Source organism: Aptenodytes patagonicus, chromosome 4 (assembly GCF_965638725.1).
Source record: "Aptenodytes patagonicus chromosome 4, bAptPat1.pri.cur, whole genome shotgun sequence".
Lineage (NCBI taxonomy): Eukaryota > Metazoa > Chordata > Aves > Sphenisciformes > Spheniscidae > Aptenodytes > Aptenodytes patagonicus.
In genome coordinates, this window is record NC_134952.1 from 82,748,009 (window position 1) to 82,774,729 (window position 26,721).

Consider the following 26,721-nt stretch of genomic DNA (forward strand, 5'->3'; position numbering starts at 1 on the left):
CTGCTTCGGAAAGTATTTTAGAGAAGGAAAAGCAAGTGTGTGTTACGTACTGCCAGGGGCTAGGAAGCTGGATTCCAAGGCTGTAATTCTAGCTTCGCTGCTGACTCAGTGAGTGACCATCGCGTAAATCACACCGCTTCCCTTTCCTCACTCTGCAAAAGATGAGCCGTATTCAGCTACCTCAAAAGACACCGAGAGGCAAGCGGAGCTGGGCCTTCCGTATCCTGAATTGAGGTACAATGGAATTAGTCATGCCTAAATTTCAGTACAACCTACATATTTTAAGCTGCTCACCTCCTCTCTTAGTACCTGGCTTCTAACGCTCTTGATAGATTCGGGCATCCATGCAACTGTTCAGACCGTTGGGGTTTTTTTGTTTACATACGTGTACTTGCATCAGTATGTGTTTTTCAAGGTTGCATGCATAAAAGTGAGAATTTCCCATCTGAACGCAAGATGAGCAGAGCCGACTCTTGTCAACTGGTTTTAAAAATCAATCAAGTCAGTCTCAGAAGGAACGCAGGGGAGGGTCTTGAAATTTGTCTTCGGCCTGCAAACACCTTTTTCCAATTTTTGGGCGTGGAGTAATTCTGTTAACCGTTAAAGAGCTACAAATGTCTAAGGACTGCAAAGACATCATCTGAGCAAGAATGCTGCCGATGCTGGCCCTCTTCCCAGCTCTGCTAATGGCCAGGGAGTTGTTATTGTCCAGAGCTATGTCAAGGAGCAGACACGATGACATTTAAGAAGATTCTGGTCCCACCCGAGAAGCACAGAAGCTACGGCCATGGTTTGTAATGCTGCTATCAAGACAGATGATGATCACGCTGCAAAACATCATTGAGCAAAATACTCAAGAGAAGAGGCAAAGCCACAAAGATCCCACGCCCTGCAGCATCTCTGGAAGCTAGGAGAAGCACGGGACAGTACTAATAGATGCCCAACATGCTGGCAGAGCGGAGGAGCTAAAGTCACGGCCCTTCATTATCCTCTTTTGCATAACCGGGATGTTCCAGGGTCAGAGAAAAAGTTTCCATCCCAAGGCCAAATCAGCGCTTCGTGCATACAGCAGGTATCGGTGTATGGCATATATCCAAATGAGGTTTTGAAAAGACAGTTCACAATACCTTACGTTAGCATATTCCCCCTCTCGCTATCGTTCCTACAAACAAAATGGATCTCTGCTGTAGTGAAAAGCCAGGCACTGCAATGCAATAGCTTTTAAATAAATCACAAGGCTGGGACCATATTCCCCACATGCAGAAAGAGTTTAAGCGCCGAGAGCAAGCAAACAATATTCATTTACATTTTGTCTCTCATGGGCCTGCACATACAATTTGTTCATAGCCTCCATTTTCCAAGGAAGTCAACAAAAACTGAGAGGGCTCAGGTTTTTTTCTGCGCCTGCTAGGAGAGAGTCACATTTCGCAGCAGAACAATTTATTTTTCTTCAGCAATTTAAGTGACATGTATATAAATATATGTATCTCACGGATGCATCTCTCTCACTTAAACTGACGAATAAATACAAATATATATAATCTATATCATATATTTTGTGTACAACGCGTATATGAGCGTGCGTGTATACATATTCATATATCTAATCTGCTCTACGCTATGCATTCTGCAGAGTATGAGCACGTATACACACAAACAAACAAACTCAGACTTGTGTGGCTGCTATGTCTCATGCAGAAGGAGCCAGAGGGAAGACGCCCAGCCTAACCCGCACCCGTACCATCGGAAGGCAAGTTTAGGGTGCAGCCCAGCACTTGTTTACGTAACGGCAAGGTACAGCCGCAGTAGAAGGGAGACAGGAGCGAGGGCCATTGCGGAATATTAAAAAGGAAGACAAGCAAACCACGTTAAGGTATCCTCCGTATTTTCTAAGCAAAGACTTCTGGTGTTTCCTAGATCTGAAAATCCTGCAGGTTAGCAGCCTGCATCACCATACATTATTACTGACACGAATGCGGCCTGAGCCTGTCTACTTGCAGCCAGGGAGACGCAGCACTCTGGGAGAGAGATAGCAGAAGGGGCAGTATTCATTCTATCCCAGCTTTAATTAAAGTTGTGGAATACACATTTGAATCAAACACGTCGATGGAAACAGGGTATGTGAAAATCAGGAAAAAGAACACACGCTGTGATGAAGCAGCTGAGATGGGTGCTGGGCAAACACGACAAAAAGACCCTCCAGGAAGGACATCCACACATTGAAGAAAGAAATAAAAAAGGCTATTTTGCAGAGAATTCCACAGTCAAAAATGCAATCACAAAAACTACCTTATGCTGCAGTGTCCCATTTAGGGGATTAGGTTAGTAATCACAATCTGCCCCAAGCAGCTCTGCCCCAGCGTCCAAGCACTGCATACATTAGAAATGACATTCTTGTTTTGATAGAGAGAATTGTAATGCAACTTAATGAACTCTGCGAAGCAGGCCTTTTAAAAGTCAGGGAGATCATATCCAAAGGTCCAAAAGGTATCAAACGGCCTCGGTAATCTTATTTAAGTCATGCAGTTCAGCATATGAAAATCCCTAAGACTGAATGCAAAATGAATTCTAAATTTCTCAGGTATGCCAAGGGAGCAGATGGCTTCTGAATCCTAGAGATCTGCCAAAAGGATCTGCAAATTCAAACGTTACAGTGCTGGATTCTGCTCTTTTTCTTTTTACAGAGAGATCCGTGTTTACATGCAGCGTAGCAGAAAAGAAAAAAAAAAAAAAGGACAGATTATGTCTCTTGATATTATCCCTTCCAGAAGAAATTTATAAAGAACGGATCAGAACGTGGTGTCAGTGAATGAGTTAATGCATACCACAATCTGGAGATTCCTGAGATGGGAGAAAAGAAATGGCAACGAGGAGGCACTAACACAGGCACTCCCAATGTAATATAGTCCTAAACCTAACCTTCACAGAAGCTTCAGGTTTTTTAATATTTTCTCCACTACTGTATATTATTTGTGTCCTTGGAAACTACAGAGTGATCTGGCAAATAAATCACCTCTATTGATTCTTTCCTCCTCCTCCTCCTTTTTTTTTCCCCCCACGGCAGTCAGAGATGTCCTCCCTCATTTCTAACACAGAAGGAAAACAATCGTTCATTATAAATTAGGAGAAACCTCCCCAAAATCTGAAGCATCTAGATAGATATGCCTTAAGAGAATCAAAGATTGCCACCAGCAACAGACGCAAAAAACCCAACAGATTGCAGACTTGCGTTTCAGGCCCTAGCTAGAAAAATACACCTGCAGCGTGCAGTGTAAATACACTGAATCACGGCTGCTAGCCCAGGATCAGTTACTGATACCTAACTGCAGAACGACTCGGCTGATACGCCTAGCACCACAAGACGGGTCTTACATGCAGCAGTCAGCAGTGCTGGCGACGCGGGAACTGGAACTAAAAATGGGAAAAGGGGGGGGGGGGGGGGGGAAGCTGTCGTGAAGTACAGAAATGCACCTTCACGCTGCAAAGCACAAACACAGCCACCTCCCTCCCCGACAACTTCTTCAGATCAGCCGGAGGCTCGAAACACCTGGCTCCTGCACGATGACATGCATCTCTAGCCCTTTCGGGGGTGAAGGGAAGGCGGCAATACTGGTGTGCCAATGGCCATCTTTATTTGCGTGTCCCCCGCGTAGCCGTGGACTGCCACGACCGGTAGCGCTTCGACCTCACTGCAGCTGGGCTACGTCCACAGTGGGGCTCAGAGAGGAAGGGAAGGGATGCAAATGGGCAATATGATATGAAAGGTTAGGAAAATGAAGGGGAGAGCATTACACATGGCAACGAACACCTGTGAAGTGCTGCACAGAGAGAGGAAGGGTTGGGGGGGGGCGAAGGGAGAAGGGGGCTGTTTTTCCCCTCATACCTTGCGTTTCCGATCTGCCCTAGAGATTTTCCGCTGCCTTTTCCTTTCCTTCTCAAGGTTCCTCTCCCTCTCTTCGAGTTCAGACTCTCGAACTTTTTTAATGGAAGCGGCTGCATGAGCCATTTTGGGGAGGAAAACACCAGCTCCGAGGAAGCCGTTTCCACCACACGCGGATATCCAGGTGGTTTATTTTTTCCGCAGGGGCGCTGGCTGCAAGCCAGAACTTCACGGTGTAATCCACTCTTCCTCCGCCGGCACCCCAGAAAAGGTCACGGCTCTGCTCCAGCCTCTGCGGCACCCATAACTCAGAAGCACGAGAGCCACGTCCACACACGCAGTGTGCGAAAGCGCTCGCAGCCACACACACGCAACCAGAGAGCAGCCGGCAAATATCTGCTAGCAGGCTGAAACCGCTTCGGCTTGGCTGCGACTGCCAGCGAAGACAAGCTTCAGACTTAGCTGGGGAGTAAAAAGGAAAAAAAAAAAAGGGGGGGGGGGAAATTAAAAAGAAAAATCGGCCTTTAAACACACATCACCAAATTGGAAAGGTCTTTTGGGATTCCTCCAGATAGGCTGCGTCTTCTGACTGGGAGGAAGGCTCCACTTCAGCATCACCACCAGGCGGGGGAGGGGGCAGCTCCCTTCAGCTTCTCACATCGCCTTTATGCAGGGTGAGAAGAAAATGGTGCAGTCTGACTTACTGACTTGCTGCTGCTGCTGTGACCGTCTGTGCTGGAGCCCAGCATACGCCTTCCTGCTCTTCTCCTCCTCACGATCTTCCCTTACCGCCGAGTCGGTCGAGAGGAAAGCAGGAGCAAAAGCTGCCGGGCTCAGAGAGACCAGCCTCAGCCTGCTCACCTGCAGGCAGCACGGAGAGCCGCCTGGAAACGGCTTGCGATATTCAAGTCCTCATTGTGCCTTTATGCAGCCACGTGAGGCTGCATCAGGAGAGCTGCATTAAGCAGCGAACCAAAGGCAGCGAGGAGGGGGACGCTGCTCGGGGAAGCAGGCAGCGTAATCTGGGCTCAGCCTGCCCCGCTCAGCTCAACTCCGCGGAGGTAAAAATAATACCACCGAGTGTGCTGTTCCTTATTATTCAATGCCAAAAGCTGCTCTCAGACGCTTCCTAAGACAACTTACGAAGCCCCCTGTTGAAGATGGGGAATGATGATAGCTGTGGACCAACAGAGACCAAAAGGGACAGAGACAACATGGTGTTAATTAGTCTCCCCCTTCTCCCCCCGCCAAATATCATTCGGGTTTGCGACATTAATTTACAGTGTTAATATCAGAGACAGATGGGTCTGGCATTCCCTCATTGCTTATCCCCCTGCTAAAACCAGCATATCAAAGCCCTATTCCCGCCTCCCCGGCTAACTGTTACCACTATTAGCATCAAGCCTTTATTCATCAAAACAGGACACGCGTAGATAAAAAGAGCCTTTGCATTAGTCCCTGGCAGGCAGCTGATCGCATTTCAACTCCCTCCAACGCCACTGATCCGGCCTCTTCCAGGCAGGTCCTGAGGGAGAGGAGGACTGCGATGCTCCGACGCAGCAGAGGTGCTTGCGCCCCTGGCTTAGCCACCCCAGAGAAGCTAGGGATATGAGAGCTCACTGGCGGCAGCACTAAAAATCACCAAATCAAAGAAACGATTCCCTTAGCCAGGTTTCCCTCTGCAACATATTCCTTGACTTCAGGCTGAATTTGACTGAACGGCCACTAAACCCGAGCACCATGGATTTCACTGTAACGCAGCACCACCAAATCAGTAACAGATGTCCTGCGAGCTCTTCGTGTGACGATAGCTCGTGGACCAGGCCTGATCCCGACCTCACGTTATTTTTGTACCCACGGAACTTGGTTGTTTTCAGTTCACGTAGACCAAGACCATTTATTATTACCATGGAACTAATCGTTACTGATGGCTTGTGGTTTTACTACAAGGTTTCACTTCGAGAATTTCACAAATTTCAAAGACCAAATTTTCACAAAGTACTTGCATATGGAAACTACGACGCGCTATAAAGGCATTTTTGTGTTTGAGGCAGCGATCTGTGCATCCAATCAAAAAATGTGTTTCTCTAGCGGAAGAAGACATCAGAAGCAGCAGGGTGCAGAGTGCCAGGCAACCTTTTTTTCCGGCTCCTCTGTACACACAGGCTGATTTTCTCAGAGCTGTTCCCATTTGTGAGAACCTAGGCTAGACAAAACCAATGGCTAAGACACAAGCAGTAGCTGCAGCAACAGCCACCAGCCAAGTGAGACAAGCGGAGGCAGCCAAAGGGATACAACGAAGGAGAAAACTGGATTCTTCGATAGGACTGTAGCTCGCCTTGCCGTCTTAACCTTGTTATGAACCTCACAGGTAGCATCACTTATAGACCAGAAATGAACAGCTGGTGACCTAGAACTCTACCTTCCTGATACAGTGGGAAAGCATTCATCTTCCCAACCTTTTCATGGGATCTTAAGCGGGAAATTTGAAACTGCGACCAAATCACAGGCCACCACACTTAAAAAACCTGGTCTTACGGTTTCCCTAAATCACCGCTCAAGGTTTCCTTAAGCCACTAAATGCTTAAATCCTGACATATCGTGTACACAATAGGGTTTGATACACAGGAGGGTTTATAGGAGTCATGATTATTAAACAATTTATCATCTTTTGATGATTGATACGTGCAGGCTCATCAGCTCAGTCTCGGAAAACTATTCTTTCAGAAAACTCACGTAAAAGTTAATAAAGGACTCGATGTACTTTGTACCCCATGCTACACAAGAGAAAAAAATCAAGACGCTCAAATTGAACAACTGGTGCCAAGTAAGGCAAAATGAAAAAGCAAATTTCTTTAGAAGATCACTGGCAAAGAAGAACTTCAGATCAGTTCTATGAGTTCACCATTATGTCCCACAAACATTTTCCCCCTAACCTCAAAGAGACATAAAACTATTTCATCGTCGTGCGGCAAAAAAAAAGTAACTTTCAATAGATTATTTTGGAAAGAACATATCCAATCTGGGGAGAAGAACATAAAGCACGTATCACTTAATGCTTGACACAGCTAATGTCCCTGCAGGAAAGAAGGGTTCTGTTTTAAGACAGAAAGATTTTCCTCACAAAAGTAGAAAATGGCTAGTCACTGCCTTGCGTATACAGACCTTAAAAAGAAATCCTTCTGCAGACATCAGTCTGAAGATGAAATTTTCAAGATCTGTTCAGTAAAAATGGAGACTGAGCAACTTCCCCCTAAACATAGAAAACGTATTGTGAGGCTGCTCCATAAGAAAAACAGACTATACAGGGATGCTGCCACAACCGGTATGTAGGAGGGGAGTGGGAGAGTGGGCAGATGCACAATAACGTAAAAAGAACACAGTACCAGAAAAAGGGTGGGTTTTCTCTGAAAAGCATTTGTCATCATTAGCTCTGAATGCAGAAATACATAACTCGTGAGATTCAACAAATTCCCATTTGGGATGATAAAGCTTGCAAGACTTCAACCTGTACAGTGTCCTGCGTGATTTGTGAACAGGCGCCGAGTGACTAACCTCACCGTGAGATCCACAGATGTGTGGGTTCTTCATCAGGGTTACAGCTCCTATCTGCCTGGTTTACAAATTGGCATAAATCATTAACTTCCTGACCTCATCTCCTAATTTCACGGTCCCCAGGTTTTGCTGCTTTAACCTGACCCGCCGGCTGAGACGATAAGCTTCTGCACTGCAGTGCTTTATTAGCCGCAGCTATGATCAGCGCTTGGGTTTAACTGCCAGCTTTCAGGTAGAGAGACGCGATTTGCTGAGCAAATCAGCATTTTCTGTCTATAGAAACCTACTGGATGAAAATCGACAGTAATTGAGTGCAAGAGGAAAGGATGTAAACAAGCAATTACCCTTCCTTGAAGCACATCCACTAACAGGGGTCCATCTCAGAAAGATGAGGTTCTCTGCCATAAATGCAGAGTGGGCAGTGCCATAAATCACGCGGGCGGCGCACAAAGTTAAAACCGAGCCTAGAAATAGCGCCAAAAAAGCGTGACTCAAATCTGTTCTCATCATCTCCCAGAGTTACAAAAAAAAAAAAAGGGAGGCAGCGATGGGGTGGGAAAAGCCTTTCATGCCTCCAGCCAGAACGGAGACTGTTCTTTCTAGTTCTAAGCTGCTAGCACATTCAGGAAGCGGGCTGGAAATCAAAACTGGTTTCAAACAGCTAAAAAACGGGAAAGGGCTGTCCCAGGCAATAGTTTGGTAGGGATGAAAGCTGGGCAATTCAACTTCTCGTCTAGCGTTGTGGAAGACCCTTCTGGACAAGGCAGGCCGCAATTCTGTAGGGGAATTAGGTGATGCACCGCCTAACTTGCACGTAGTATCTAGCAAGTACGTCTATGTGCTATTTTGCAACGATACAACATCAACCGCCTCAGTCCTAACAAGTTGTGCAGTGATTTAAACTTCACCTCCCTGCTGAAAGGCAGGACACGTCAGAGCAGGCTTGGAGATGCGCACGCGCAGCCGTTAGTGGCCCAGAAACCAGAGCGCGCTGACTTGCACAATTAGCTCACCTCTACCCACGAGCACGGATGCCGACCTACCCTCTCTGTTGCTATTCTAGCCAGGGTCAATGTCAGAGGTAGGCATCCTTGTCCCTCTGGTCAGGGAACTCTTCTCTGAACACTTCGTCTTGAGGGACGAGGATGGAGGTGATGGAGTATTTCTGATAGGGACAAAAATATTTCGAGTGCCAGAGCAGCGTAACAACGGACTTACTTCAACTACATAAAATTATTCAGATGGATTGTGCGTATTAGCGTATTCCGCCATTTCAAGATCTACAGAATTACATATTCCTAGAAAAAAAAGGCAAAATAATTCTTGTGGAAAGTAAAAGCACAAAGCTAACTATGGAAGTATACGCTACATTTATAAATTGCCTCCTGTCTCACTTATTGTTTAATTCACACTCTTATTTATTACTCACACACAGTAGCAATTGTCCTAATTCTAAAGATGCGATAACCCTGGCAGTGAGTTAGCACTCACATATCCGTACTGTATAGGTTTCACTTTATATTTTCCTGAAAGAAAAAAATATTAAGGTTAAAAAAAGGCTCTACGCGCTCTCATTCTCATGTTACTGAATACGTGAAGACAATGTGTTCCAGAAAGCTCTAGGCTGGAAATTAGCGTCGCTGAACCGGCACTGAAAAGACGATACATAAAACTATGGTCTGGCTTTTTTCTGTACCTTGATTACATCTGTTTTATTAATTGAAAAAGAGGCAATACAGAATGAGAAATGAAAAAGGGCAAGTTAGGGCATGTATGTTAATAGACATAAATCAGACCAGTCTTAACGTCTTTCCCTTCTTTTCTGTTATACCACCTGGGTATAATTCCCAGCACTGACCCGTTTAGTGGCCAGTACCAAAAACATATTACAGACATGTAAATATGACACAGTAATATTTGCGATACCTTACCCTCCCTTGCACAGCGGGTTTCTGCCTCGAAGGTGTTCAGTTCAACACTGACAAACTTTAAATGTAATTAATAATTACACGAGAAGAAAAGATACTGCTTAGCTACCTTCATCTTGAAAGAGTTCCTGAAAGTATTCATCTACTCTTATAAAATTAATTTTTCAGGTATCACAGATAAAGAAACTGAGATGGGGCCAAACATGTAACCATACTAAGAACATAAGAGCAATCACCGTGGGGTGAGCCCAAAGTCTTCTGTCTCCAACAGCGGCCAAAAATCGGATACCTAGCAAAGGCTAGAAGAGGGCAAACGTGGATGATATTTTCAAGTACTCCCCCCATCTTCTGGTCATTTCGGACTGATGGACATCTGTGCTAGACATTTCAATTTAGGTAGTCATCCTCACAGGCTGTTTCCCATGAACTTGTTCAGTCTCTCTCTGGACCTTTCTGAATTTCCAGCATCCACGACATATTACGGCAGGGTTCTGCAGCTTAACTACACATTCAAAGTACCGCTGTCACAGGCAAGCGCTTACAGACCAGCGAAGAAGGCAAGATAAAATAATTGCCATTCACAAATCATGAAAGTCCTTGCAGTCATCCTTTCTCACTGTCCAAGCTGTGCCGTGACAAAGCAGTGCTTTGCACACACCACCAACTTTCTGCGCACCGAGAACAGGATTTAGAAAAGCCCTTCAGAGACCGATGCCTCTGGTTTAAACAAATATCCCAAATAGGAGGTAAAGACGCTCCAGCTGTGCCAAAGTTGGCAATTCAGGAAACGCATTTTTTTTCATCAGAATCCTAAATAAACTAGAGAGAGACATTTCTGGCAAGAGTGCCCATTTTGCAGTTTCCTGGTGACAGCTAAGTTGCATTAATTCTAAATATCGCTCCACTTATTTTAGTTTTCATATTGATTGAAAATATTGACGTCACATTCTGTTTTATCTAAGTCAACCAGGGACTCACCCAATAGCTCACTAAGGGCAACAGCAGACATTTTATTGATTTAAATGGGCTTTGGATCAGGACCACAATCATTTAATTCAACGCTGCAATGTGCCTTCTCACCTCCCTTCCTGTCCTGGCCTTCCTGCCCAACCTTCTTTCGTCTTTGATTATTCTGTTCGGTTTTGACCTTGGGGGGGGCAGAAGCCGCTATTAAAGCAAAGAAGGAGCCGAGGGATCACCCTGAAGGCGCTGCAGATCTGCCCCGTCCGATTCCCCAAACGGCCAGCGTGTGCCTCAGGCTCCCTCCTCGCGCTCCCTAGTCGCCGCACTTCTATCTGCTGGATCTGCTGCAAAGGGGCTCGGCCACTCGCCCGCGCAGGGCCCCGTCTCTTGCAGGCGCAGCTTGCCAATCTGGTCTCTGCTCTGCTGACAACGCAAGAGAGGCTACCCACAGCCAAAAGTAGGGCAGCTTGTTGGGGTCTGCGTTCGTCCCGCCTGCTTGCCAGCTGCCATCTAGTGCCGTGGACAAGTGGTCCAACACCCTGGGGGAATGCTCCTTCTCTAATCCTGTGAGGTGGAGACCTGCCTCCTCTGTGTGACCAGGTGCAGTCTCTCTAGCTGGAAGACAAGAAAGCTGAAGGGAGCGGCTAGGACTTCAGGGCTTTTGATTTTTATGATAAAAATAAGTGTTTGAAATTTTTTTGCTTGAACGCCTTCCCATACAATGACCTGGCCTCTTCTCAGAAGGCTTTTTCCACCTTTTTTCTGAGCGTTTGCATTGTAGCCAGATACTGCTGAATTACATTAGCTCCGAGAGACAGGACATATTTCAAGCTCAGGGGTAATTACCTGAGAAAAAGCCACAGAAAGCAAGTTATATGCTGAAAGGTACTTGCATATATTTCACTTGCGTCCCTGATGGATCAATTCTACCACTTATGATTAAAGCGTCCTATTACTTGTTTTCCCAGAAACCAGGGGACTGGTTTCCACTGAGCTGTCTGAAGAGCCAAAAGGAGGGCTCTTTATTCTAACCCCACTGACTTATCTGATGTAACAGTTCATTACGTTCAGAAATTATCCTGTTACAACACTGTGGCTGGACTACAGTGTTGGATGTAGTGTAACCCATTTAACAGGAACATTTGTTGATCTGGAAACAGAATTCTGTTACCTCAAAGCTAAGTGCTTCAGGGTGATGCAAATAAAAATAACTTTACAAATGATACGAAAAACAATTACGCCTGGGCAACAAGAGCATATAACAGGAAAAGTGACTTCGTTGCCACTGCGTCGGAAGCCTGTAAGCCAACGTGACCCAGATCTCACCCGCTTTAAATCCTTTCAGTTGCAACCTAGATGCTGCACATAATCAGCTCTGCTTAAGCATCCTTGCTGTTACATGTAAAAGTGTGCCTGCACTTTAGCGTTGGACCAGGTCACATGGATTCACATTTGAATGGGCCCTATCTACCTTGAATTAAAAGTTTACATGCCCATAGCTATCAAAGCAAAGGCTTGAGCGATTGCTACTCATACAAACGTTATGGTATACGTATGTATATGTATTTGTATACGTAGCAGTCTGACCCAAAAAACGAGCCTTCCAAAATTAAAGATGACCCACAAAAGAAACAATTGTCTTTCACAGTTTGTTTCAGTTTGCAAAGTACGGAAGAAGAAGAGTATGACCAAGCGACGCATCTTTATATTTCTGTCTACTATATATATGCTATCTACAATAGCGTTTCTATCACCGACATACCATCAGGACTAATGATATAGTTAGATTTCACCTACCCGCCTGTAATCAGGCTTGGAGCCTGAACGTTTAGGCCACGATAGTGGATGTCACAAATAAAGCGGCTACACGTAACCAGTCATAAGAAAGATTCTAACTACACAATTTCTAAAATACATCAGCAATAACGTGCCTTAAGTAACAACCTACAGGGGTCTAGTATACCTGCTCTAAAGCCAATAATGCTATTTCCTTTCTCTTTTGCTTGTTTGATGTAATAAAACCATAAACAAGAGTTAGAAAATGCGTTGCCTCATCAAATACTTGTGGCAAAGAGGTGTATCTTTTAAGATGTCTTTCAAGCACATTTTCCCGCTGCTTATAACAAAAGCAGATCTATCTGACACTTGTTTATAAAAACACAGGATAAAATTTTGTATTAAGAATTCTCAAAGAGCTCTCAAAGACTGTTTTAGATACTCCCCAAATTAACCACCGTAGTAAACACATTAACATATTAAACCCTCCTTCTACGCTAAATGTTTTTCACCTGTTCCTCACAAAAGAAAGAAGGTTGAGATTCCTTTACTTTTGGAGTCTCTCCCCCCACCCAAGTAACTTCAGAGGTCCCAACGTCTGACCCAAGCCGATGCCCAGAATAGCATCGCTACCTATGGCGCACTGAGTTCCTCTGTCCTACACATACGCAGCCAAACTGTGCCGTCAAGCACGCGTTTATTTGGCGAGGCCAGAAGAAGGATGGGAGGGATTTACTACAGAGCAAGCCCCAAGGACGAGAGCCTTCTGCTCCCGCAGAGCTCTTCCCGGGCACCTTCGGCAGCGCTGGCTAGGGGTGTATTTGCGCCTTTGGGGGACACCGCACACGGCGTGGATGCCCGGCCGGCACCGCCGGAGAGCAGGCCCCCCACCCGGTCAGCACCACAGAGAACGCCCCCCCCCCCCGTCAGCACCAAGGAGAGCGGCCCCCGGTCAGCACCACGGAGAGCGGCCCCCCGTCCAGCACCACGGAGAGCGGCCCCTCCGGTCAGCACCACGGAGAGCGGCCCCCCGGCCGGCACCAACCCAGCCCGCCCCGGCTGCCTCCCGCAGGGCCGCGGGTGCCCGCAGCCTTCCCACCCCGAGGGCGTGAGAAGCAACGAGGCGTGTCGAAAAGCATCAGGAAGGCAAAAAAAAAAAAAGAAAGCGTCGGGAGCCGTCGGGGACACGTCCTGGTCCCGTTCGCGCGTATTTGTGCGCGTTTAGAACTGCTTGCACCGTTTTCAGCTCCGACCTGGGCGCCAGCAATCAGTGGTGTGGATGGCACACGGCGCTGCTCCGAGCTAACGGCCCCGAGCTTCTGCTCGCCTGTGAAATCCTGCGTTCAGACGCCGCAAGGGCAGCAAAGACCAAAGAGACCAAGGAGGAACCTTCACATTTCTAACAAAATATTTTCATCTGTGGTGAATGCTAGATCTTGAAAACAAATAATAAATTTGGACTAAAATCCTAGGTCTAGAACAGCTGAAAAGTCAAGTTTCAAAATTCAAGAAAGCCGGATCTGATTACCGTGGCATATGCTTATTTCTGTTGAAAACATGGAGTCAAGCTAAGCTCAGAACATTCAGCGTTGTATTTCCCACCACGAGTGCCTGGGGAAATGAATGGCAAATGATCCCCCTCTCCTGGTCAAGTAATGCTAAGGCAGCGACAGATGCACATTTCAAGACAAGTTATTTCAGCATTACAGCAGCCCAAGCGCAAAGTTTTGGGATGGCTAAAATACACCGTTGCTCTAGGTGCAAATGCTGCAGTAAGCAGTCGGGTTCATGTAAGTATCTAGTCTATTCAGGACATGAACAGTAATCTTCATCCATAGTCATATTTTCCCATGTAACTTTCTGAACAGCTCTGAAACAGTTTGCCAAGGACGGCTGGATAGGGTTTAATTAATGAACTTGTAAATTCCCCTACGGTAACATCCTGCTGAAAAGAAGATGAAATGCGCTGACACTGATTACAAAGAGGCAGTAAAGGACTAACGCCATGAGAGAAAGGTCCTACTGTACAGATTCTGCCTCCACTCCACTGTCCTACTGCCAGTTAGGATAGGGTAGATCAGGATAAGGCAGAGTAAGATGCTCTCTGTATCACATACACCATGAAATCCTTTGTGGCCCGAAGATACAGACTACCAGGTGTTGTGGTTTAATCTCAGTCAGCAACTAAGCACCACGCAGCCACTCGCTCACTCCCCCCCACCCGGTGGGATGGGGGAGAGAATTGGAAGAGCACAAGTGAGAAAAAGTCGTGGGTTGAGATAAAAACAGTTTAATAATTGAAATAAAATGATAATAGTAATATGATAATAATAATAATACACAAAACAAGTGATGCACGGTACAATTGCTCACCACCCGCCGACCGATGCCCAGCCAGTCCCCGAGCAGCGGCCCCCCCCGGCCAGCTTTCCCCAGTTTATGTACTGAGCATGACGTCCCATGGTATGGAATGTCCCTTTGGCCAGTTTGGCCGTGCCCCCTCCCAGCTTTTGTGCACCTCCAGCCTGCTCAGCCGGTAAAGCATGGGAAGCTGAAAAGTCCTTGGCTAGTGTAAGCACTGCTCAGCAACAACTAAAACATCGGTGTGTTATCAACATCGTTCTCATCCTAAATCCAAAACACTGTACCAGCTACTAGAAAGGAGAAACCAGGACACCAGGGAATTTCTACAGAAAGCACCTAGGAAGATCCAAACACCCCTGAGGTAGCAGAAATGAAGAAAAATTTTCCCTACGTGATACATAAAAGCTAGAAAGCGAGGTCTAAAGACCAAACCCCGAGACAGGCCATAAGCCTCTGACCAGGGTATAACCCGCTGCTGAAGGGCCCTGCCTCCTGAGCTTCTGCTGGTCTTGGATTAATAGTTCACGTTCTTCAGTAAGCACCTGCCAGGCGACCTTTTAAAAGCATTTCATAACCTATTAAAGATATCTTTTCTAAATAATATCAATTTGAAAACAGTCATTTCTGAGTCAGCTGAAGACACAAATTCCTCAGAAGTCACAGGGGATATAGCTTATTGTCCTTCTCTGGCTTAAAAACATACTGTAGATCTCACTTTCAAAACACTAGCCTTTTTCCTTGTCCTTCCTAAAAGTAATACTGCGATATAATTTTTAATTTTTAAACTTCCAGGCCCCTGTTTACGGAACCGTAGAATGAAAAACTCCTCATAGACACAAAAAGCACATGAGACCACTGCTCTCATACATGCTTCCAGTATCTACGGGCATTTCAAGGACTATGGAATGTAATTTTCATTTTAACATTTACTTTACATTTTCATACTAAGAATCCTACTTATTTTTAACGGCTAGTGTTTCTGCAGCATTCAGACATTTAAGGGACCGGTTCCGGCTGTAGGAAGTTTATTGGAATCAGTTTGAATGGTCTGTCAAGAAGCAGCTTGGCTTCCTGTCAAAAGGACTTTCTTTCAGATCACCTCCACAGTGCTGCGCTTGAAAAGCACCAACGTGGCCCTCAGTAAATTATTTTCTTACAACGATAGATTGAAATGATTTGGGCAATTGCATCACTGATCGGCGTAAGTGTGCTAGGCCAGAACCGTGTTCACACTGAAGTGGCTGGTCTGATTCTGAATTTGTACTGAAGACAAAAACGTTCTAGATCTGAGGCTAATTTGCAGAGGCAGCTATATGTCTCACGCTAAATACAGGAAGGCGTATTTGACGCACAGCTTTTTCTTCTACCGTGAAATTTGTCCCACCAGGTTAAAGAGCTTGTCTGTAACGGTACACCTTCAGTTACGTGAAACAAAGCATTCCCCAGAATCAAGAGACGTGTCTGACACACAGAAAGGCATACGTTACCGTGAATTTGTTCCTGAAGTGCCTTCAATTTCCATTGCTTCCTGTGGAAGATGAGGATGAAGAGCTTGTCTTCTCAAACAGCTAACAAGAATGGGTCCCAATTCATAGCTAGAATAAAGGCAGCACTCTGTCTAGATTAATCATCATCATCACTTTAAAAGCAGGGTCTTTCTAAAAGGAGTAATTTCTGAAAAACACTTTGTGACCGCTTGGGAATAACGACCTTACAAAAAGGGAGCTGTCTGAACCACTTTCCCAAACAACCTCTTGCTATTATGGAGATTTGAAAATGCATTGCAGAGATCATCACCAAAAAAATGCATCCTTGCAGAAGTATACTGTGATTTGACATGCCTGGTATAATTGGAAGCCTTACGGTAACTCAGCTGAGTTCATCAAATGATGCCTCTTGACTACCACTATATACTTGGCAATTTTACATTTCACCAAGACAGCAGCATTAAAAACGATGAATAACGAGTATGGCAATTTATCCGTTTCCACAATCTTACTCTTAAAGTCAAAAATGGGATGCTCTTGCTTGGAGCCCTGGAAGTTTGCAATGTGTAGAATGAGATGCTCCCAAGAGCGTACACAGAATCTTCTTTGAAAATCAGGCATCTGTCTGGTCGTAGTTAAGTTGATAGCTGGAATGGACGAGAAAAGATTTCTGCAAAAATCTAAGCAAAACTGACCCTCAGCTGCCAGACCAGGGCAATGTGAGCTGGCCGTATCCGTTTGCATACGCGTGGCAAAAAGGCAGATGAGTTATTCACGTGGGTTAAAGCTGTGCTCTACACTGGAGATAGATAAAGGCAGCAAAGAGAGACTTCGTGTTAAAAAGGAAGACGAAAAGAACTCTAGACCAAATAGATACTTCATCCCAGGCCTTCCCTCACAGCTCATCCTTCAGCTCTTGCAAAGAGCAAGACAAGCTTGTATCTCCACAACATGCAGCACTGCATTACAGGCAGCATTTTAATTCCACTCTGCCACGTTCGCGCTCCTGGAGCACCTGTGGGGAGAGTGCTGAACAGAGGCTATCCTCCTTCCTGTTCACAGAGCTGCCAGACCGAGAACACCTTTCAAGACATGCAGGGTCTTCTGATGACACTAACAATTACAAAAGATGAGTTTCAAAGCGGGAGTTAACTGGCTTGTATGGAAAAGGCAGGAGCTGGACTTTCCGGTGAGAGATAATGAAGACAAACACTAGCTAACGTTTAGCACATCACTGGGGACGTGAGAAACCTCGATTCAAAATCCCAGGTGCCCTATCACCTCAATGAATGAATGGCCCAATTAAAACACTATTACTTCTGTAAAGTGGAACAGCACCAAAAAAGGAGGAACAGACTAGTCAGGCACTAATATATTCATTTGGGACTTCAGAAACCTCTCTGAATCAAAAATTTCCAAGTAAAGCCTTAACCACCAGCCTTTCAGCGGGCACTCGACGCTGTGCAATGGAGCACGCTGTCGAAGTACTGAGTCAGCCAACACGTCTGCATGGTAGGAGCGTGCTGGGCAGGCGTAAAAGCAGGAAAGGCACATCAGCACGTTGTGCCCCGTCTTTTAGCCGGGTTCACTTGTAGCCTTGCGCTGACATGCTTCTCTCGGCTCTATTGGCGCCGGCTTGAAGGTCAGTGCATTGTCCACCATTGCACAACGCAGAGATATCCCGAGACGTCACCTTTTCCGTACTGAAGGAAATATTTGCAAACTTTTCAAAAATCCTAAGTAGAACAATAAAATCCCTAGGAGTCACCTCTCCGTATCTGCAACCAGCCAGCAAAGAGGATTTACCGGTCCTTCCACTCCTTTAGTTGTCATCTTTTCTTTGAGGACACAAGGACGCATAGCAAAGGGCCTTCTTAATATAAATCGGTCTTTAATTCATCAGCTGAGACTGAAATTTGTGTTTGGCTAACAGCGAACGACATTCAAAACAACAGCAAGCCCTCAGGTAAAGCCTATCCTGCAGTACTATGTTATGTTTCTCTAACACTAGTAGGTTCAGATCCTACAAAACCTGAAGATTTTAAATACTTCTTAATTCAGGGAGGTTAAAAAAGCCTGAGTTCAGAGAAAAGCACTACTGTGAACTTAAGCAAGGGCAATTCTGTTCTCGTGCATTTCAGAGCCATTGCGCATTCTTCTGTCTAGCTCACAATGTCCGAGTCCCCCTTCGATGCGCTGCATTCACATCAAGACAAAAGGACCACCCGGGCAGAAGAAAGCATCTCAGTTTCAAGCAGGTACGAGGGGTGTAGGAACTTCACCAGCCAAGCAAAATTCTAGTCTCAGCTCCGCACCTGTCGCTACTGAGCTACTCGATAGTTTCCAAGTGGTCTTTGGCCCTGGGTCCTGGAAAAGCAAGCTTCGCCTCTGTCTTTCCACAGCTAAAATAGAACTTGCACACCCTCAAGAGGTGAGGTTTGTGAGGAGGAATGGTTTGCCTGGGTATACGGAGTTTTTACAATAACTAGAACTGCAGAAGCATACCCCGGGTGTCCCCTGTTCCTCCCCCTAGAAGTTTACACCCCAAGCTGGGTTTAAAAAACGGGAAGATTTATCATTTGCATCATCCCTGCATGTAGATAATTTTGTAGAATTATTACTAAAACTAAAAAAGAGACGCAGAGGGGTATTGCAACCCAGCAGAGAACAGCATTACATACAGCAATGCTGTACTAACTGCTGCATTTCACATATGAATTCTAAGGTCCACGTCTTAGGATAAGGAAGTTCAGATTTTGAAACGGTCTTACCAGATGTAACAGTATGTTACGCGTATTTTTAAGTAAGAGAGGGAAGGAGTGGCAGAGAGGAACGGCTACGTACTGATTGTAACACCGCGCCGTCCTCCTGCACCGCGCCAGGAGGGCAGAGGAGTCAGGACTGAAGGAGCGAAGCTGAGCCTGGGAAAGGGGGAAGAAAGGTTTGCTCTAACGCTTGTCTTCTTGTTCCCCGCTACCCGAATCTCTTTTAATCAGCAATAAATCAAATTATTTTTCCCCCAAGCGGAGTCTTGTTGCCGGTGATGGTAACTGGAGCGGCCGGCTGAGCACCACACGGTGGCACTCCTGCCCCGGCTGTCTCCGGCAGCCACAACCCTCCAGCCTCAAACCTCGACGCTGGGATGCTCTAAGGAAAAGCAGGCGGATTTCCCGATCTCCGGGTGCCAACGTTTCAGTCCGGCTTGAACTCTATTAACCGGCTTTGGTACCGCTAGTGCAGTTTAGTAGCTTAATACAGTCTAGAAGAACAAAAAGTTGTCCACCGGGCAGCTGGGTTTTACTGCTTGAAACAAGAAAGCAAACTGCTTTTTCACTAATTTTAAGCTTCTCTTGGGGAAGGTCTCCTCCAGATTGTCTGGTCCAGGGCAGTGAAACGGCAATTCTGCTTGCCTGCAGCAATTGCTACAACTGCTGTGACCCCGTCACTCTCCAGCCATAACCCTGGCAGACGGGTGCTCCCAGCGAAGGCTCTCCGCCCTCTTTCTCCCACCTCGAAGCAGGCAGGAAGAGGAAAACTAAACAGCAAACCTTCCCGAGCTCCTCCTCGCAGAAAGCCCACCATAGAACTAAGGAGAGGACTTGACGATGACACCCGAGGTATTTCAAACACGCAGATCTACGGAAATCCTGCGGGCAGTGCCCCGACCTCCTGGCAGCGGGATGGTGCTGGTCTCGCCAGCCGGTGCCTGGAGCTCTCGCCGGCCGCGGCCGCCCAGGGCTCTCCGGGTGCATTTCCTCTCTACACGTCTTCCACTGCAACAACCACGAGCGGTGGCACACAACCCAGCGCGCCGCCCATCACAGCCAGCCCTTAAATTAACCTCGCCTTAAACTTCAGCGTAACAGATTCTCGCAAACACGAACAGGCCATGCGACCTTGACGTAGATGATTTTGCATCGCGTTGAAGATTAACCACTCTGCTTTCACCGCCCTCTGCACCGCCCAGGAAAGAGCGGAGTGCCCTCCTGCTTTTTTGCACCCCGGTACCTTTCTCGTTTCTCCGAACTTGCTACTGTGCTGTGGTTCAGCACTGGTGCATTAAGGAGGCTACATCATGCAATCTACGGTGTAACTCCGCACATAATATTTAGAGGAGCATGAAACTTGAGAGTTTCCACATGAGAGAGAACAGCACGGGGTTTCTTGCCGGTCATCAGCAGAAACGCGTTTGGGATTTAACGCTGCCTTTTAACACACAGGGGGGACAAAACTTCCACTTTCAAATGCAAAATATATTCTTTTTAGCCATCAACACAGGTGCCTCAGAGAATGGTGTTTTCCACAACCTAATCATCCCCCAGAGTCAGAGAGAAAACAGTGCCCAGTGAGGATAGAGAAGAAACTGCAGTAACCTTTGAAAAGGCTCCTGCTGTCTTTTGCTTTCTATGATCTTAGATTAGCTGCTGCTGTGTAGTCATGTATAAGGGGACTATTTCTGAATTAATCACGCATGGAAGTGCACGTGTGCAGGAATAGTCACTTCAGCTGTCGTTTTGTACAGGAGAGTACAAAAAATCTGATTATTGGATTTTGCCCTTTAGGTTTTTTTTCCCCAATTCATTTATCGTTGCTGTTTTAGCCTGTTCCTACGCTGGGAAAAGCAGGAACTTCTGCAACAGAAACAAAAATACGTTTGGCAGTATTCTACGTATGGTCTCACCTCCTACAACATCTTAAGCTGCGCAATATGTACTTACCCTAGCACCGCCACAGAAATGCAACAAAGGTGAGACGTGTGGGGGAAGATGCAGATGGTAGCCTAGGAGAAAAGTGAGGGGGCTGTGGAAGAAAAAGGTATCAGATGGGCAACGATGCAAAATCCTACTAATTTTAAGGAGCATAAAGAGGCACGCCTACAGCCATTTTTCTTGTGTGATCTCTGCATCATTACAGGCTCAAGTGGGAAAATAACCCCAGAGCTCTGGGAGCTGAACGCCGGGCGTTCACTGCGAAAAATGAGAGCGATGAGGCTCCTCGACAAGACTCCTAGAGCTGCGCTTCGCTGTTCTTTCTTGGGAGCCTTTCAGCGAGAGCAGAGAGTCAACTGCACGACAAAAATCCCGATGAACGGCAGATCCAAATTCCACGTGCGCCTTCTTATTGTGAAGGGCACTGCTAGAAGAGCTCGTTGTCAATAGCCAGGTCTTCTGCCGTGTATTCCGCCTATCCGGACTAATTCAGGTACTAACAGAAGGGGAAGTCTGAAAGCCAAATTTTGTGGAGAACGTGTTACAACGTTCAAACTGACGCTTTGAGCATCTGTCCTCTAGCCCAATGTGCGTGAAACGGCGCGTAGCGTAAGATCATTTAGGTTGCAAAGACAAACGCTTAAAACCTAAAAAATTCCTCATTACGACCACAATCTTTATTCAACCCCCTAATGTGCGTGCACTGTGAGATAGTCTGTAACTGAGGATCACGTACCATACATTCATGAGACCTCTGCCTCCTTCAGTGAGTAGGCCAGGCAGCACACACTTAAGAAACAGAGCTTTGAGCACTTACTTCCTCCTTGATGCTCAATGGGTGGCAGAAGGACTTTTATTCTGCACGATAAACCCGATTTCTGAAGATGAAATTATTAATTTCCTTATAGGCCTTTATGTAGTTCTCCGTTATATTTAAATCTGTAATAAGTACTAGTGCATTTATTTTCAGTAACAGCTTTGTGAAACGAAAGGCACTTAATCTTCAATTTACAAGGCCAAACGCATCCTCTAATTTTGGCTGCACCAACCAGAAATGCTTTGGATCTTATTTTTCAGGACATATACATTACACGTAGCATTTGTAATTCAAAAGTGACATTTCTGTTGGCTTCATTTGCTATAATGGGTGCTCGGTATTTCTACAGGTAGACCACAAATGACAAGTCAAGCTGTCAAATAAAAGGAGGGAACGCGTAACTGCTGGCAGCCCTTGAAAACCCAAGTTTTCTGACGTGAGCAGCATCACACAGGACCTCTGAGAAGAAGAAAGTCGGAACCCAGGTCTCCAGGGCAGCGCTCAATTTCCTAAACGGCCAGCTCTCCTCTCTTCCCCACGATCCCACGTCTTAGCACAAACATCCAATTTCTAACACAGCCCAAGCAAGAATGCTGCCCTCCCCGATTATTAAGCTCTGATTCACGTGTCACTCAGGTCCAGCCCATGTCCTGAATAATTCAAAGATATTATGGAAAAATAGCGCACAAATCCATCACCATCTGAGAACACACGCACCTTCTTTCTGGCACTTCTTAATCTTTACGCATAATTGTCCTCAGTCTTGCTCTTGGGAATGTCTGAATGCTTAGGAACACTATCACACCTGAAACATGAAATGTCAGGCTACCGTAGCCCTAGCCAGCATTAGCAGTGTCACCGTTCGCACACGTACACAGGTACACGAGCACTGCTGAAATACAGAACGTGCCTTTGATGAGACAGTTAAAAAAACCCCAACTTACAGAAAGGGAATAACGAATCTGTATGGCAAGAGCTTACATTTTTCAAGAATCGCGCAGGGCTTTAACCTTGCATATTCGGGTTAGTGGGGTCAAAACACAGAGGTGGAAATTTTTTTCATTCCTCTGATAATCCATTGCTCGTTGCGATATACGTACAGAGTACACACATTGATGAAGACAGTGTCCCCTAATTAACAGTTGGTTATCTCCATAGGAAGGGATCTTCTTCATCCAAACGGAGGGAAAATTCAATGTTCCCATCATTAGATACGGGACATACATCCCATGTAAGCCTCCCTAGTTTAGGTCTTTCCTTATTCATATGTTTGGCAGCAAGCGAACCTCTTGAAGCTCCTCTGTGCCTCTCAGTATTTCTGAACTCACAAGCAAAAATCACCCGTCAGTAAGCACTGTACGTAATGCCAGCTTGTTGCCTGCCTTCCAAACAAGCTCCTGGACTAAAGGGTCATCTATTGACATCTCCTTAGGCCTTTTGGCAGCCAGTCTCATCTTACCTATTCTTCAGTGCCTTATCCTTGCCGCATGGCAATATTTCCCCATACCCCTCCTTCTAGCCCCATTCCACCCAGGGCGTCCCTGTCCCATCCCCTCCATCGGGCTTTTGACAGATCCACCTCCAGGCAGCACTTGGTATTTTGCAGAACATCAGAGAGCTCGGCAGCAAGCCTGCTTAGGCTCACCCTTCCCGCCTAGTGGATGAGGGAAAGGCTGTGGATGTGGTCTACCTGGACTTCAGTAAGGCCTTTGACACTGTCTCCCACAGCATTCTCCTCGAGAAGCTGGCGGCTCACGGCTTAGACAGGTGTACTCTGCGCTGGGTCAAAAACTGGCTGGACGGCCGGGCCCAGAGAGTTGTGGTGAAACATCCAGTGGGCGGCCGGTCATGAGCGGTGTTCCCCAGGGCTCAGTACTGGGGCCGGTCTTGTTTAATATCTTTATCAATGATCTGGATGAGGGGATTGAGTGCACCCTCAGTCAGTTTGCAGACGACACCAAGCTGGGCGGGAGTGTTGATCTGCTCGAGGGTAGGAAGGCTCTGCAGAGGGACCTGGACAGGCTGGATCGATGGGCCCAGGCCAACTGTATGAGGTTCAACAAAGCCAAGTGCCAGGTCCTGCACTTGGGCCACAACAACCCCATGCAGCGCTACAGGCTTGGGGAAGAGTGGCTGGAAAGCTGGCCAGCGGAAAAGGACCTGGGGTGCTGGTCGACAGCCGGCTGAACATGAGCCGGCAGTGTGCCCAGGCGGCCAAGAAGGCCAATGGCATCCTGGCCTGTATCAGCAATAGTGTGGCCAGCAGGAGCAGGGAAGCGATCGTGCCCCTGTACTCGGCCCTGGTGAGGCCGCACCTCGAATACTGTGTTCAGTTTTGGGCCCCTCACTACAAGAAGGACGTCGAGGTGCTGGAGCGTGTCCAGAGAAGGGCAACGAGGCTGGTGAAGGGTCTGGAGAACAAGTCTGATGAGGAGCGGCTGAGGGAACTGGGGTTGTTTAGCCTGGAGAAAAGGAGGCTGAGGGGAGACCTCATGGCTCTCTACAACCACCTGAAAGGAGGTTGTAGCGAGGTGGGTGTTGGTCTCTTCTCCCAAGTAACAAGCGATAGGACAAGAGGAAACGGCCTCAAGTTGCGCCAGGGGAGGTTTAGATTGGACGTGAGGGAAAATTTCTTTACTGAAAGAGTGGTTAAACATTGGAACAGGCTGCCCAGGGAAGTGGTGGAGTCCCCATCCCCGGAGGTATTTAAAAGACGTGTAGATGAGGCGCTTAGGGACATGGTTTAGTGGGCAGGGGGGTGTTGGTCGACGGTTGGACTCGATGATCTTAGAGGTCTTTTCCAACCTTAATGATTCTATGATTCCTGAATTCAAACACCTTCCCTCTTCCCGGTAGCAGCACGCCGGGATACAGGGCGTGTGTCCCCAGCCCAAGGGACACAAGATTTCCAGTGAGGGCACCTGGGGACCTGCAGAGCGGCTGCCACAGCTGCTGCAGCACGCAAACGTGTTGACAAAAGGCAGGAGCACGCGAGCCAAGGACACGCTTCACTTGCTGCGGTCGATACCAGCAGATGGGTTCAGCAGAGATCAGTGACGGGCCTCGGTTCCGGCTGCCATGTCCGTTCCCTGTCCCTGGTTACACGGCATCATTAATGCCAGTTAGCGCGGATCGTTATTGCGGCGAGCCCCGGTCTCCATAGCAACGGAGCCTGCAATTCTGCATGCGGAAACCCAGAAGTTGGGCAAAAAGCGTCCTCGCGCACGCTGCTGGACTGACATCGGAGGAGCTGGATGAGCTTTGCAGGATTTCCAAACCGAATTTCTAGAAGGACCTGCATAACAAACGCTTTGCTAAATCGATACGCGGCACTCCTACAAATTTTGCAAATCTGCCTCTCGCAGCAAACACTGGCACAGTACGAAGCATAAACACAGCGTGGAGGGACTGTGGTCCAGAAGCTGGAGAGGGAACAGACACTTGCAGGGTATTTCTGGCTCATCTGCTGGTTTTCTATTTTTCTTCAGGCGAAACATATTGCAATTCTGTAAAAATGTGTAGAATGATACGTTCTCTGTGGTTTTGCCAAGCACTCTGATAACTTTAGCAGATAAACATGCCTACAACAGTAAGAAACAGTTATCTGACAGCAGATGTCTTATTATATTAATGCACGCAGATAAAAACGGAAACCAAAGGTCCATGCACCTGCCACCATGCAGATTAGTTTTTTTAGCACAAACCTCCACTTCCCACCACCCTCTTTTTTTCCCCTACTCTCCAGCAAGTAGGGGGAAGAAAGTGGGTTTTCCCCTCTGTCCAGCGCCATCCAGAACATCACGGTACTTACTGTAACGTATCTACAGTACAACAAACTGTCTACGTTTCTTCTCTCCCTTTGCTTTGCCTACTTTTCTCATAAACAGTCTGAGCTTCCGTCTAAGTGAACTCCTCGTAACATCATAAAACAAATTGTGTCATCGATACCGTACACCACCACACAACTTTCTTGTCCTGACAGAAGCCACGCAAGTCCTGGTAGACTTTCTGTATAACATATACAGTTTTAAAATGTACTCACAGCCTGGATGCTCTTGCCTTAAATATTATGTAAATTATTTTGTGTCTTTACCCATAGAAGCCTGTTTCTGTCTCTCCGTCTCTCTATACACACACAGACGTACGTCTATATATGAGAAAAACAAAATGTGTGTATATATAGGAAAAAACTTGGATAAAATTCAGCGTTCAAGGAACAATAGTACTGTAACACTGTGAATAGGCCACACTGCATTAACAGAACTCTGCGGTAATCCAGAATAAGAAGTAGAGGATCCTAATCAAGGATCACCCAAAACGTTCACGTTGTAATTTGGTCAGCTCTGATATGATATCATATGGCTCACTGATCAGCAGATGAAGAAAACAAAAATAGCTGACAGAAAATGAAGAATACAAAGATGCCCCCTCGTCCAGCAGCGCACACTGGCAAATGCTTCATCTTGAGAATCTTGGCAGTCTTAATGATTTTCTGAAATAGCCTAGCTAAATAGCTGCTTCAGCACGTGCCATATAAAACCCTGTGAACTCGGTGAAATAAAACTAGTAATCGTTTTAGGTGTGACAGTCTCTAAAGTCATTGCACTTTTTTTTAAACTGCTCTATTCCACTTCACTTGGGCACGTGGAGGACAGCGAAGCATTTCATACACAGGAACTGAATATAAAACTGCTCGTGAGTAAGCTCCATCAAGCGAGGTCAACGTAAAAGGAATTGTTGAGAAAATATTAATTATTTGTTGTGAATTGGCAGTTTGTTAGGCACTACTCAAAACGCAGATGATGTCACTACTGTCCCAAAACCACGACGGCCTAAATTCAAGTCCTGAGTTAAGATTTTAGATTCTCACAAACGACAATGATAATACAAGACTGATGTTAGATGACAAAGCCACAAGAATGGATACAACTCAATCACAACAAGTTATCAGTAAAGTCTTGTTAGAAAAAAGACAGAAAAAAAGACCAAAACTGAGAGGTAAAGCAGCTTGAGAAGAGTGGGCTATGGAGCCAGAATAAAGCAAGAAAAACAGTCCGGTTGCCTGGAAGACATCTGTCATAATTGGCGCCCCGTGAGTTCTGTGGCCAGAGGGTTTGTTGTGAAATTCATCCTCTGTTGAAAGAACCAAGGCTTTCAAGTCATTTTTAACCCTCCTGGCTGAAAAAATAACCTTGTAGGTGTTAAACCAGAGTAAACAATACAGCAGCGTGACCCCGAGTCA

General features: G+C 46.4%; 1 protein-coding gene across 38 annotated transcripts in view; it reads right to left on the minus strand.

Moving 5' to 3' along the window:
* The window catches only part of ANK2 (ankyrin 2), a 393,899-nt gene that overhangs the window by 202,091 nt on the left and 165,087 nt on the right, over nucleotides 1–26,721 (minus strand). For 9 of the 38 annotated variants that reach the window (XM_076337365.1, XM_076337387.1, XM_076337363.1 and 6 more), the window contains exon 1: nucleotides 3,884–4,343. The exons of 13 other annotated variants lie outside the window; for them this stretch is intronic. In XM_076337365.1, the coding sequence (XP_076193480.1) occupies nucleotides 3,884–4,006 (123 nt within the window). In that variant the 5' untranslated portion in view covers nucleotides 4,007–4,343. Of the gene's footprint in view, nucleotides 1–3,883; nucleotides 4,347–26,721 lie in introns of those variants that run through there. 16 more of the 38 variants (XM_076337380.1, XM_076337378.1, XM_076337385.1 and 13 more) reach the window with 3 other exon arrangements.